The sequence below is a fragment of the Telopea speciosissima genome, chromosome 7 (genome assembly GCF_018873765.1).
Source record: "Telopea speciosissima isolate NSW1024214 ecotype Mountain lineage chromosome 7, Tspe_v1, whole genome shotgun sequence".
Classification (NCBI taxonomy): domain Eukaryota; kingdom Viridiplantae; phylum Streptophyta; class Magnoliopsida; order Proteales; family Proteaceae; genus Telopea; species Telopea speciosissima.
The window spans coordinates 10,784,367-10,794,825 of NC_057922.1; the positions used below are offsets into that span (position 1 = coordinate 10,784,367).

The following is a 10,459-nucleotide window of genomic DNA, read 5'->3' on the forward strand; positions in this document are numbered from 1 at the left end:
ATCTAAGAAGACAAAACTTATTTTCTTAAAATACTGTACAAAATTTTGATAAACAACTTTCACTATAAATTCCTGGATATTGTTTTCCCAAAAAAAAGGCATCTTAGTCAAATAAAATTGCTACCCATAACTTTTTTCTTGTTTGATAAAGATTAATAGTTCCATTTGGTCCGACTACCTACAAGCCAAGAACATGAATATTAGGAAGGTGAGCAAATACAATTGAGAAAGGAGCAACTTGTATTGGCCCTGATGAATTTACACTTATAGGTTCCAAAGTAGGGAGATAAAAATTACAAGAATATATATTATTAATGGGATTAACAGTGTTAAATGGTGTTAAATTGTCCGGTTTCAGTTAAATTATTTAATTAAACCGTCTCAATTTTGAAATCATAATCAAATGGTTCGATTTCGATAAATGGTTTCTGTTTGTTTTTTGGCACATTTATGTACATTTAAGAGTGTTAAATGGTCTATTTCGGTTTAAACCGTTCAAGTAAACGGTCTCAATTTTAAAATCATAACTGAACCATTTATTAAACGTTTCGGATCAGTTTCGGTAAACGAATTTGATTTGATTTTGACACCCTTAGTTGGGATTGGACTGTGAGGCTTACATATCTATGAGGTTAGCATTTTCATATGAATTTTGTGAACCAGATCTTCCAATCAAACTCCCAATTCTTGCCTTATAATTACTCAAATTCCCAATTTCAGTCATCTCTGTGTATATGCACCCCCAACTCTTTTAGTCAATAGATTTTGACTTCTTAACTTTGCTACTCGAAAACTCTATTTGGACTGAAACTTAACACTTACGTTGGAAAGTGGTGGGTGCCTTGAGATTTACTTTTATCACCTGTGGTTCCCCTGTCCGGTACGGTTCCCTAATGCCTTTAATAAAAGGGGATAGAACTCACCCGAGCAATGTGTTCGGTCAAGGGGTAGAATGGTCATTTCAACTCTCCCTATGAGAGGAACCACACAATCGTACCGGTCAACGAACCTCAGGGGATAAAGGTCCCATCTAATCTACCACGTACCAAAAATTTTTAGGCCATCGTGACGAACTCAGTAATTTTTGGCCCAATTAAGAATTATTTTAAAGTAGTTTCACTAGTCCAGTTGTCCAAGCTAAACTGTGGCAGTTCAGAGCCCAATTAATAAATGTTTTTCCATAATTTGACTTGTTTGGTTGTCCTATTAGTAATGTTTAGCTATGAAATAAATGCTATCTAAATTTGTACTAGTAAGAGAACAATATAAATCAAAGAACTTCTTACATTTTCATGCAAGAGAAAGAAAAATTGAAAAGGTCATCCATTGATGAGGAGAGATTATCTGAAATGGAAGCCACCTTTTAAGACCTTCTTCTCTGCAATACTCCTCTTACTCCTACTTGCAAAGGGTGAGTTTTCTCCTTTGATGTCTTTAATTGGGTTCCTTATTTTGATTCTTTGTTTTATCTTGGTAGATTTTGTTTAATTTTTGTGTTTTTAAAAAAAAACAATTAAAATTACAGGTTCTATCCAGTGTTCATTGGATGACATCAAAGTTTCTCAATCTGAAGAAACAGGAGAAATAGTACAAGGGCTCTGTGTATGTGAGTAATAGGTGCATATGTCAACAGTCCAATCTGTACCTCAACTGCCCAGACTTCTAGACAGTGGAGAAGGTTGACCCTAAGATCTTAAGGGTAGATGGGAACATTTGCTTATTTAACAATGGTCAGCCATTTCATGGCTCAATCTATTTCACTTATGCCTGGGATACCCCTTCTTTCTTTGGTCCAAGGAGCTCTAATATTACATGTCCCTGAGAAGGAAGATTGACTATGGAGTTGGAAATGGAAATGCTTCAGTAGTATGTTCTTGTGGTGTTCTTATTTTCATTAAATAAAAACTGAAGATTGATGACAGTAGTTATTATATACTTTATAAAGGTGTTAAACGGTCCGGTTCGGTTTAAATCATTTAATTAAACGATCTTATTTTTTAAATCATTTGTTAATCAATTTTACGGTTTTGGTTTTAAATGGTTTGGTTCGATTTCGGTAAACGATTTCTGTTTGATTTTGACACATATATATGTACATTTTAGGGTGTTAAACGGTTTATTCGATTTAAACCGTTTAATTTAAAGGCCTCAATTTTGAAATCATAACTAAACAATTTATTAAACGGTTTCACGGTTTCGGTTTGATTTTGACACCCTTAATACCTTATATGGTGCTGGTAATCCTTATAAATTTTAAAAAAAAAAAACCGTTAACACGTGGAGGTGTTTAATTCCTGAAATGTTCATAATGCTTATCCATACATTCTTAGTTGATTTTGTATTTATTTCTTTTCTTTTTGTTTGTTGTTGTTGTTCTTTTCGTTTTGTTCTATGGGCTATGAATGTAATTGCAGATGCCTTGGCAAGGAAGGCCATGTCTATCATGTATATGACAGATTAGCCAATCTCTATTCTGTGACTTGACAATCTTTGTTTGTCTGAAGCCACCGGCTGTACATATGGTTCTCATCAGTAAATCATCGTCATACCAAAAAAAAAGAAAAAAGGTATAACTAAAAAATGAAATTTTAATTTTTGGGAAAAAGAAAGCTACTTGATCTCATGGACTACACTCAAACATATGAGTGTGCATATTTACTGCTAAGTACCTCTTGAAATAAAAAATTTCATCTGTGTTAATTAATGCCTATTGCATGCTCTCATTGGCCTCCACTCAGGGACAAGAGCTACATGACCAAGCAACAATCCCTTGCCTTTATTATTATTTTTTTTTAATAAGAAAACGTGTAAGATGGTAGATGGGTGTTGTAACACTAAAGAATTGAAATAAATAAATAATATATATATATATATATTGACTTGGCAATTGAGTCAAGATATGTGAGAACAAAGGGATGACGTTCGATCCCGAAGAAGGCCTAAAGTCTTAATGACAAAGAATCACTATCTAGATTATGGTCTACATTTGCTCTTCTATTGGGAGAAGATTCTGTTTCATTTGAATGGGATCCACAATGAAGTAGCTTCTATTGTCTACTATAATTCCTTATTGTCATATCAAGTTAAAGTATGTGAAATATAAAGAAAAAGGCAAGAGATCCTTGCTTAGTCGTATAGCCCCTGCACCAACATGGGGGCCAATGAGAACGTGTGCAAAGGCATAAACAAAGATAAAAATTTTTATTTCGAGAGGGGTTGGGCGCTAATTCCCTTTGCTCCTATGTTTGGGCGCAAGAGCCACATGACTAAGCAATATTCTTTTTTCCTAAGGCTCCGTTTGTTTTGACGTAAAATTTTATTTACATGACAAATTTTACATGTTGAAATTTTTTCTAATTATAATGTCAAAAGGGTTAGTTCTCTTTATAAACTACTCTTATTCCATTTTCCATGTGGGTTTTTTCATTGAGTACAGAAGAAGACTTCCTCACTTGAAGTGCACAAGTCTATTTGCATGTTCTAGTCTGAAATGCCTGAGGTTTTACTATTTCCAGCTAAAAGGGCTACAGAATAATTCTAGCAACCGTGGTCCTAAAACCAGCACCGGTGAACTGAAAGCCAGAACCATTCCTTTTTTGTTTGGTTTTATCAATTTTTTGAATTCTATTTTTCATTATTTTTTCAGAATTTAGATTTGGTCAGTCAAAACCAGGTTGAACTAGAACCATATAAATTTTTCCTATACACCTTTCTATGATCCCATCTGAATCATGATTTGAGGAATCGGTAATGGCAGGGGCCAATATTGATTCTTGATCGATTCCATATCAATGGATCGGTATGGATCAAGGGAAAAATGATAAAATAAAAAATAAAAAACAGGTTTTTAAATGAACCCAGAAGTCATCTGTGTGTGCGTATGCACCCAACTCTCACTTTTCAACATTTAAATGGTGAAATAGGATTCATGTAGCTGAAACATAACATAAGTTGGGGAATGGGTACCTTGAGATTTACCTTTGACATTTACCCATCATGACAAACTGGTTAACTTAGCCCAATTAAGGATTATTTTTAAATAGTTTGACTTGTCAAGTTGTCCATCTAAATTGTTTAAGGTTAGAGCCCAATTAAGAATTGTTTTTCCAATACCTCCATTTTCAACCCAAAAGTAGCAATGAAAAAAGGAACTTGGACTTGGAACAGTATTGCTTCGGTGCTGCTTGACCTCAAAAAACTGGTGTGGAGGAGAGTTGGGAACGGTAGGACAACTCACTGTTGGTTCGACCCTTGGGTACCAACAATACCGGGCCGTTGTATTCCATCATGTTTTCACAACCAATCCTTCAGCCTGGTAAAGGATCTAACTCTTAATTATAGGTGGAACTGTGATACCCTTGCACGATTTTTACCAAATCATCTGAATGTTGAAATTTCAAAGTTAAGCCTCTCTGAGTCTGAGGACCAATGGAGATGCTCCCTAACAAAAGATGGCAGCTTCTCTACCCGAAATACTGCCAACCTTTTAAATCCACTGAGGCAATTCAAGCCCCTTGAATCCAAATGGTGGCGCTTCTTCTGGAAATTAAATATTCATCCGAAGTTTAAATTGTTTTTTTGGCGAGTATTGCATGCAAGTTTACCTGTCAAGAATACTCTCTCAAAGTGGACATTGATCGAGCCTACATGTGTTTTCTGTGGTGCTCATGACGAATCCCACTGGCATCTCTTTCTATCTTGTGAATGGACTAAACGTATCTGGGCCTGCGGACCCCTCGGACTCAGAACTGAGCACCTAAGAAGTTCTTGTTTGGCACACCTTTGTGCCACAATCCTCCAATCCAAGACTTTTGATAATCCGACTGCCAGATGGTTTTTTTCAGTGTTTATTATTACCTGCTACTTCATTTGGAATGTAAGAAATAAAGTTATTCATATGGTGGAGGTACCCAATCCCATCATTGTACTCAAACTTGTTACCAAATGGATTCATGATCTCCAGTTAAAACCTCCACTTATGCACAACCCCCCTCTTGACAATAGTATGCGTATAGATCATGAATTTGACGCAACTAACAGCAATCATACAATGAACTTACCTATTTTGTGTTGTGCAGGTCTCTCTGAACCAAATGTAGGCCTAGTAGGATGGGCTTACTGCATTTTGCTAGACAACCAGAATGTTCTAACATCTTCAGGGTTTGCACCTTCAACTGATGACATGCAGGCTGAACTAACTGGAATCTTACAGGGATGGACACATGCTACAAAAGATGGACTCCAACTAAAGGAGATTTGGATCACTAACCACAGCCTCTATGACGTTTTGAATGCTACAACCAAGCAAAACTTACCTATTCCATGGCATCTTATACCAAACTTTTTTGAACTAGCAGAAAAAACATCAAACTTTATAAATGTACAGTTTAAACCTAAGAATAACATATAGACTAGTAGACTACGTTCCCTTGCCTCTTTCTTTATAACTAACAGGACTGTAATGCCCCCTTTCCTATATGATGTAAATATGTTTTTCTCTATCTAATAGTAATATAAAAATGCTTCCCATCAAAAAAAAAAAAAGAATTGTTTTTACATAGTTTGACTTATTTAGTTGTCCTATTAATAATGTTTCAAATGTTTAGCTGTGAAATAAAGAACGAAATTTTATTGCTACACTTGTAGCAGGAATGTTCATGCTACAAGGCTAGCAGTCAGGGAAATAGGATCTTACAGGGTATTTTAGAAAATACGAAAACCTAGGAGGGTATTTATAAACCCAAAGGAGAAGTGAATTATTCTATTTCCTTGGCTACTAGCCTTGTAGCAGGAACATCCCTACTACAAGTGTAGAAGCGAAATTTTGTCCTGAAATAAATGCTATCTAAATTTGTACTAGTAAGAGCACAATATAAATCAAAGAACTTCTTACATTTTCATGCAAGAGAAAGAAAAATTGAAAAGGTCATCCATTGGTGAGGAGAGATTATCTGAAATGGAAGCCACCTTCAAGGCCTTCTTCTCTGCAATACTCCTTCTCTTACTTCTACTTGCAAAGGGTGAGTTTTCTCCTTTGATATCTTTAATTGGGTTTCTTATTTTAATTCTTTGTTTTATCTTGTATTTGTCTTGTATAGAAACCATATCATATATTGGTTCATGATCAATCTTTACTTTCCTAGTTATGTAAAGAAGTTATCTTTTATTAAGAAACTATATATTGGATTTGTCTTGTATAGAAACCATATCACCTATTGGTACATGGTCAATCTTTATTTTTCATAGTTATGTAGAGAGGTAAGAAACTATATATTGGATTTGCCTCGTATAGAAACCATATCACATATCGGTTCATGATCAATCTTTACTTTCCTAGTTATGTAGAAAGGTTCTTTTTTATTAGGAAACTATATATTGGATTTGTTGTTGGACAAGTGTGTGTCCATCAAACCCGGTTCGATCCGGTTCAACCCGGTTCACCTTTGTATTGAACATTTATACATTTTAGTTTAATATTGTCACATGCGATATAAATTTTTTGAGCATTATGCGTCCGTAAGTTATACTTAAAATGGTAGTCACGACTAGGGTTTGGGCTGGGCACCCTTATCATATGGTCGTCGCATTGGGTATGCCTAGACATGTGATGTCAGGGTACGAATGCGAGTGCTCACATGTTTGATGTGTGCATTGGCGAAGAATCTACTTTGTCGATTCCCTCATGTATTCGCGGATGTAGGAAGGGATAGACATGTGTCACCGACCCTGCATCGGGGAACCCCGTCCACGCAAAGTGTGATCGTATTCTTTGGTTCATCAATGACCGAGACTCAAGCGAGTCAAAGCCGGTGTTCGGGAATGCGTGAACACTTTGTGAGTGAAGGAGTTATCCAACACGGTCACCACTCGCTCGATTGGGGAACACCAAGATAGAGACTGTCGTGCATGGTCGGATCGGAATCGGATCCGATGCACGTTTTGGAAATGGTTTTGCAAAATTTATTTTACATAAAATGATACATTATTTATAGTTATTTCAAATAAAGTGTTTTATCGAGTTTTGCGGGACCCAATCGGATGCACAGACGCTCTTATATGGACATGTACTATGGATTGGGGTTTGGCAAGTACATGTGTACATGCCCTAGATTCCATAATGATGGTGTTGATTAGTGGGGGGTTGTATATGATAAATTGTTATCATATAGGGAGTTATTTGGAATTTGTTAATTTAATTGGCTCTTTATTTAATTAATGGATTTGGTGCTAATTATAATTATCCATTAATAATTAAATAAAGAATCTAATTAATACTTTCCTATTAGATTCTCGCTTCTTCACCTGTAGCACTTTGAGTTTAAACAGAATCGCAGACGAGAGAGAGAGAGTCGGACTCTCACTAAGGCTCTATTAAATCTATCTAGGATTTAATTAAACCCTATTATTATAAATAGGGGACCAAAAATACGCAGAAAAAAAAGTTCTCCACGTTTTTGGAGCAGACACTCTCTCTCCTACGTTTTTGGTTTCTCTCTCTCCCTCTTGTGATCTCTCTTCTTCTTCTTGCTTCTCTCACTGTGTTTGAGAGTTAGGGTTTGTGAAACCCTAGATCTGGCTTGAGGAGTTTGAGGGCATCCGGGATTGGCGTGTAGAACCTTGGTAGCACCATTGGAGGTTCGGATCGTTTGTTTGGAGCGCTCATTGGAGGAAGAACCACTATCTATTGGAGGAGCAACACTTGAGGCTCACCAGGTTAGCAGTTCTTTATTAATTCCTTCTGTTCATTGATTATTAATATTTATGGGATGCGAAAGAAACTCGAATCGATTATTTTTCGCTGCGCATTCGAGTATGGGATGGATCCCTCTTGCCATGTGATGGACTAGAGACGAGTTTCTCCGTCCCTATTGTGATAATTAATTTTATGGAATGCAATAGGGAAGGAGAAACCCTAATAGGGATGCACCAGGGTTCCCATGGGCGACCATGGGAAACACTAAAATTAAAATGGGGCACCCATGGGACACCATGGCTGATTGCACCCAAGCGCAAAACCCTAAAGATAAATATCTTGGTCTCTCTAGGGATCCATGGTTTGACCCCGGACCGTTGTTTGGCAACATTTGTGTTGTATAGAAACCATATCACCTATTGGTACATGATCAAACTTTATTTTCCTAGTTATGTAGAGAGGTAGGAAACTATATATTGGATTTGCCTCGTATAGAAACTATATCACGTATCGATTCATGATCAATCTTTACTTTCCTAGTTATGTAGAGAGGTTCCTTTTTATTAGGAAACTATATATTGGATTTGTCTTGTATAGAAACCATATCACCTATTGGTACATGGTCAATCTTTATTTTTCATAGTTATGTAGAAAGGTAGGCAACTATATATTGGATTTGCCTCGTATAGAAACTATATCATGTATCGATACATGGTCAATCTTTACTTTTCTAATAATGTAGAGAGGAGGAAACTATATATTGGATTTGTCTCAAATAGAAACCATATCACATATCGATTCATGGTAAATCTTTACTTTCCTAATTATGTATTGAGGTTCTAGGAAACTATATATATATTGGATCTGTCTTGTATAGAAACCATATCAACAATCTCTACATTCCTAGTTATGTAGAGATTGATTTTCCGTCGATTTCACATGTGATATAGTTTCTATAAATCTTCAACCAAACAAGCTAGACAAAGTAATTCTTCAGAAAGTAAGACCCTTCAAAGCCCACAGGTTGTCAGAAATTCTCTGGAATATGGCAGCCCCTGCTGCTCTCAGAACATTATTCTGTGCAACTCTTATTCTCCTTCTTGCAAAGGGTGGGTTTTCTTCTCTTTTTTGACTTCAATGATATATTTTTGTCAATTCTTATACTAAAATTAGGTTTTGAATTGCAGGTTCTGTCCAGTGTACTTTGGATGATATTGATATTTCACAAGATGAAACAGGAAAACAGGTGGAAGGGAAACCAGAGTACAAGGTAACTGTGAATAACGAATGCGAATGTACACATTGGAATCTGACACTTTCATGCCCAGGATTTAATACAGTGGAGAAGGTTGACCCTTTGATCTTACGCCCAAATGGTAGTGGCTCTTGCCTCCTCAAGAATGGTACAGCTTTTTATGGTTTTGCCTCGCTCAGTTTCACTTATGCATGGGAGACTCCCACCTCTTTTACTCCAGAATCGTCTAATAATACATGTCCAGGAACGAATAGGTTTGGTTTTAGAGATGGGCATTATTAGTGTTACTAGAGATCGAGATCATCTCATGATGTGAAACCACTGAAATAAAACAAAGACATTTGATTTACAATTCTTTGAATATTGATTGATGTTGGATTCATGGTCTTCTGCAATTAGGGATATGTTATCCCTTAGGTTGGTAGCCAAATAAATGGGTATTTTGGATGAGATTTTTTTATTTCATGGGGACAGAGTGATAATTTTACGCTCTAGGCATACGACATGGTGGTGTTCTTGTTCCGTTAATAATTATTAGAACCCACTATATATATAACCTTATTATTCTTTAAAAAGTGGACCATCAATTGCATTATCACAATAAATCTTCAATGGTTTTGAGATGTTATCTCCCACTTGAAGACCTAAAATGAAATTCCTCATCAACATAGCTTAAGATGTGGCATCATAGCAAACCACAAATTTTTATTTTCATGGTTGTGGTTGCACCGACTAGTAGAAAAATTCCCAAACTTACCACGCAACGAAATGTTGATCCCCTTTTTCTTATATGCAACGAGAGAGATAACTTGAAGTTAAGTTTCTGTTATCAAGGAATCCTATAAAATCTATATTTGAAAACCCGATCATCTCAAAGTGGCTAGTCTGCCTATATGTGAGCATATGATCCTTGGTACCCGACAAGTTCCTCAAAATCTTCTTGATACCCTTCCATTAATGCTCAATTCCAAAGATCACTTTGGTATCTATCAAACATACCAACAGCAAAGAGATATCTAGATGAGTGCAATTACAAGCATTAATTAAGCTAACCACAACAACATCATATGAAATATTCTTCAACATAATACACTCAAAAGGACACAAAAACTTTTTAATTTTTCTCCATTAACAATAATGCTGATCTTGGAGAACAAACTTTCATTTAAAAATATTTTCAACACCTTCTCTATGTATTTTTTTTATTATTTTTTATTTTGAGGTTATTAAAATTATTCGCTTTTTGTCAGTTTCAATTTGTAGATAATTGAAAAAATGAAATCGAATCAATTGACACCCTTAATTTTGAATGATCAAAATACATTGTTAAAGTTGAAATTACATGAGATATTCTAATTGGGTTAAAATTTATTAAGATAATAAATGATGATGCAGTCAACACATCCACAAATTTTGAGTGTCAATGGATATACCATGTGGCAAACATTTGGGCCAAAATGAGAAGCTTCTCAAGATAGGCCATCTTGGATATCTTTGTCATTTCAATAATT

General features: G+C 35.7%; 1 protein-coding gene across 1 annotated transcript; it reads left to right on the forward strand.

The window, feature by feature from the left end:
- The first annotated feature begins 8,738 nt into the window (after positions 1 to 8,738).
- LOC122668221 (TPD1 protein homolog 1-like) lies at positions 8,739 to 9,230 on the forward strand. Its single transcript, XM_043864813.1, has 2 exons — positions 8,739 to 8,802; positions 8,881 to 9,230. The coding sequence occupies exons 1-2, from the start codon at positions 8,739 to 8,741 to the stop codon at positions 9,228 to 9,230; spliced, it is 414 nt and encodes a 137-aa protein (XP_043720748.1).
- The last annotated feature ends 1,229 nt before the right edge of the window (positions 9,231 to 10,459 follow it).

Excerpts from the sequence above, each read along its gene's own strand:
- LOC122668221 (XM_043864813.1), top strand. The coding sequence starts at position 8,739 with ATGGCAGCCCCTGCTGCTCTCAGAACATTATTCTGTGCAACTCTTATT. Across the intron at positions 8,803-8,880 it reads TATTCTCCTTCTTGCAAAGG|GTTCTGTCCAGTGTACTTTG; the intron begins GTGGGTTTTCTT and ends TTTGAATTGCAG.